We start from the raw sequence: 1,942 nt of genomic DNA on the forward strand, positions 1-1,942 counted from the left end.
CCCCATGACTCATAACATGGAAAATAAGAATACTCGTCCAGGTGTTCGCGCTAATCAAAGGCATCTCGGTGATATCTATTACATGCACGCGCCGCGGATCGCCTCGCGCCGCGGACCTCCCCGCGTCGAGGGATCGCGTAGCGTCGCGGTCCTCCCCCTCCCCGCGCCCCTGCGGATCGCCGCAGAATATCTCCTTCCCCGCGCTCCGCGGATCGCCAAGCGTCGTGGAATAATAAGCGTGGAACATCGTTCACCTTGATAAGAAAATCATCAGCCAGGTTTCGGCGCTTGACCCCATGACTCATACCCGTCCAGGTGTCAAAAATGACAGGTCAGCATCTAGATCGCGGTCTCCTCGCCGCGGAGTACCCCCTCCCCGCGACCCCCTCGCCGCGGAGTACCCCCCTCCCCGCTGTCCCCTCACCGCGGGGTACCCCCCCGCCCCGCTCCCCCCTCGGAGCTCCCGAGTTAGAACCGGCCCCTATATCCTACTGTGGTAGGAGCTGAAAAATCCCGCGACCTACAACGTACAAGTGGCGGCGGCAGCAGCAGCAGCAGTAGCAGCAGCAGCAGCAGCAAAAGAAGATGGGAAGATGTAAGTTTTCATCAACTTTAAAACAATAGTTTGCTTATATCTTGTTAATACTCTATATTATTTTCTTTTTTAGCCAAAAATTGTGGCGACACGCCTAGACGCGGGAGGAAGGCGGCGGTAACATCGTCGCTGCCGTTCGTGACGAACACGGCGACGACATCCCTAGCAGCGGGCACAAAAGTGGCCACGACGACGTCATCTCGAGCAGTGGGCCTGAAAGTGGCCACGACGACGTCGCCGTTCGTGACGAACACGGCGACGACATCCCTAGCAGCGGGCACAAAAGTGGCCACGACGACGTCGCCGTTAGTGGCGGTCACGGCGACGTCATCTCGAGCAGCGGGCCTGAAAGTGGCCACGACGACGTCGCCGTTAGTGGCGGTCACGGCGACGCCATCCCTAGCAGCGGGCCCGGGAGTAGCCACGACGACGTCGCCGTTAGTGGCGGTCACGGCGACGCCATCCCTAGCAGCGGGCCCGGGAGTAGCCACGACGACGTCGCCGTTAGTGGCGGTCACGGCTACGTCATCTCTAGCAGCGGACCCAAAAGTGGCCACGACGACGTCCCCGTTAGTGGCAGAGTCGAAAATAAAAAAGGTTAGTATGTATACAACTAGATTTGGTATAATAGTTAATCTTGGTTCCGTAATATATAAATAAATAAACAATATAAATAAACATATATAAAATACATTAAAATTTTTTTCAGCGTATCAATAACGCAGTGCGGCGGGCAGTAGGGAAGGAGAAGCGCAAGCAGTGGTACGTCGCCGGTATGAATTTAGGTGGCAACATACCGGCGACGTATCATGCACCGCATAAAGGGCAGCGGAAATACGTGCCCGCGCCTCCTGCACTCGCAACAGGATACGTGCCCGCACCTGCAACAGGATACATGCTCGCGCCTCCTGCACCCGCAACAGGATATGTGCTCGCACCTCCCGCACCCGCAACAGGATACGTGCTCGCGCCTCCCGCACCTGCAACAGGATACGTGCCCGTGCCTCCCGCACCCGCAACAGGATACGTGCCCGTGCCTCCCGCACCCGCAACAGGATACATGCCCGCACTTCCTGGTCTTGCAACAGGATACATGCCCGCGCCTCCCGCACCCGCAACAGGATACGTGCCCGCGCCTCCCGCACCCGCAACAGGATACATGCTCGCACCTGCAACAGGATACATGCCCGCGCCTCCCGCGCCCATAACAGGATACGTGCTCGCGCCTCCCGCACCCGCAACAGGATACGTGCCGCGAAATTAAAATATTATATACAAATATATACATAAACAAATAAATATTGTTTATTATAAATATTGTCATATATTTATATGTATTCTCTCTCT

At 56.3% G+C, this 1,942-nt stretch overlaps 1 protein-coding gene across 1 annotated transcript; it reads left to right on the top strand.

The window, feature by feature from the left end:
- The first annotated feature begins 585 nt into the window (after nt 1–585).
- LOC105560013 (skin secretory protein xP2-like) lies at nt 586–1,859 on the top strand. The gene is made up of 3 exons (XM_012008741.1): nt 586–595; nt 669–1,192; nt 1,305–1,859. Exons 1-3 carry the CDS (start codon nt 586–588, stop codon nt 1,857–1,859), a joined length of 1,089 nt encoding a protein of 362 aa, XP_011864131.1.
- Nucleotides 1,860–1,942: the final 83 nt, after the last annotated feature.

Source organism: Vollenhovia emeryi, unplaced genomic scaffold (assembly GCF_000949405.1).
Source record: "Vollenhovia emeryi isolate VEMERY1.0 unplaced genomic scaffold, V.emery_V1.0 DF946282.1, whole genome shotgun sequence".
Lineage (NCBI taxonomy): Eukaryota > Metazoa > Arthropoda > Insecta > Hymenoptera > Formicidae > Vollenhovia > Vollenhovia emeryi.

Excerpts from the sequence above, each read along its gene's own strand:
- LOC105560013 (XM_012008741.1), top strand. Across the intron at positions 1,193-1,304 it reads CAGAGTCGAAAATAAAAAAG|CGTATCAATAACGCAGTGCG; the intron begins GTTAGTATGTAT and ends AATTTTTTTCAG.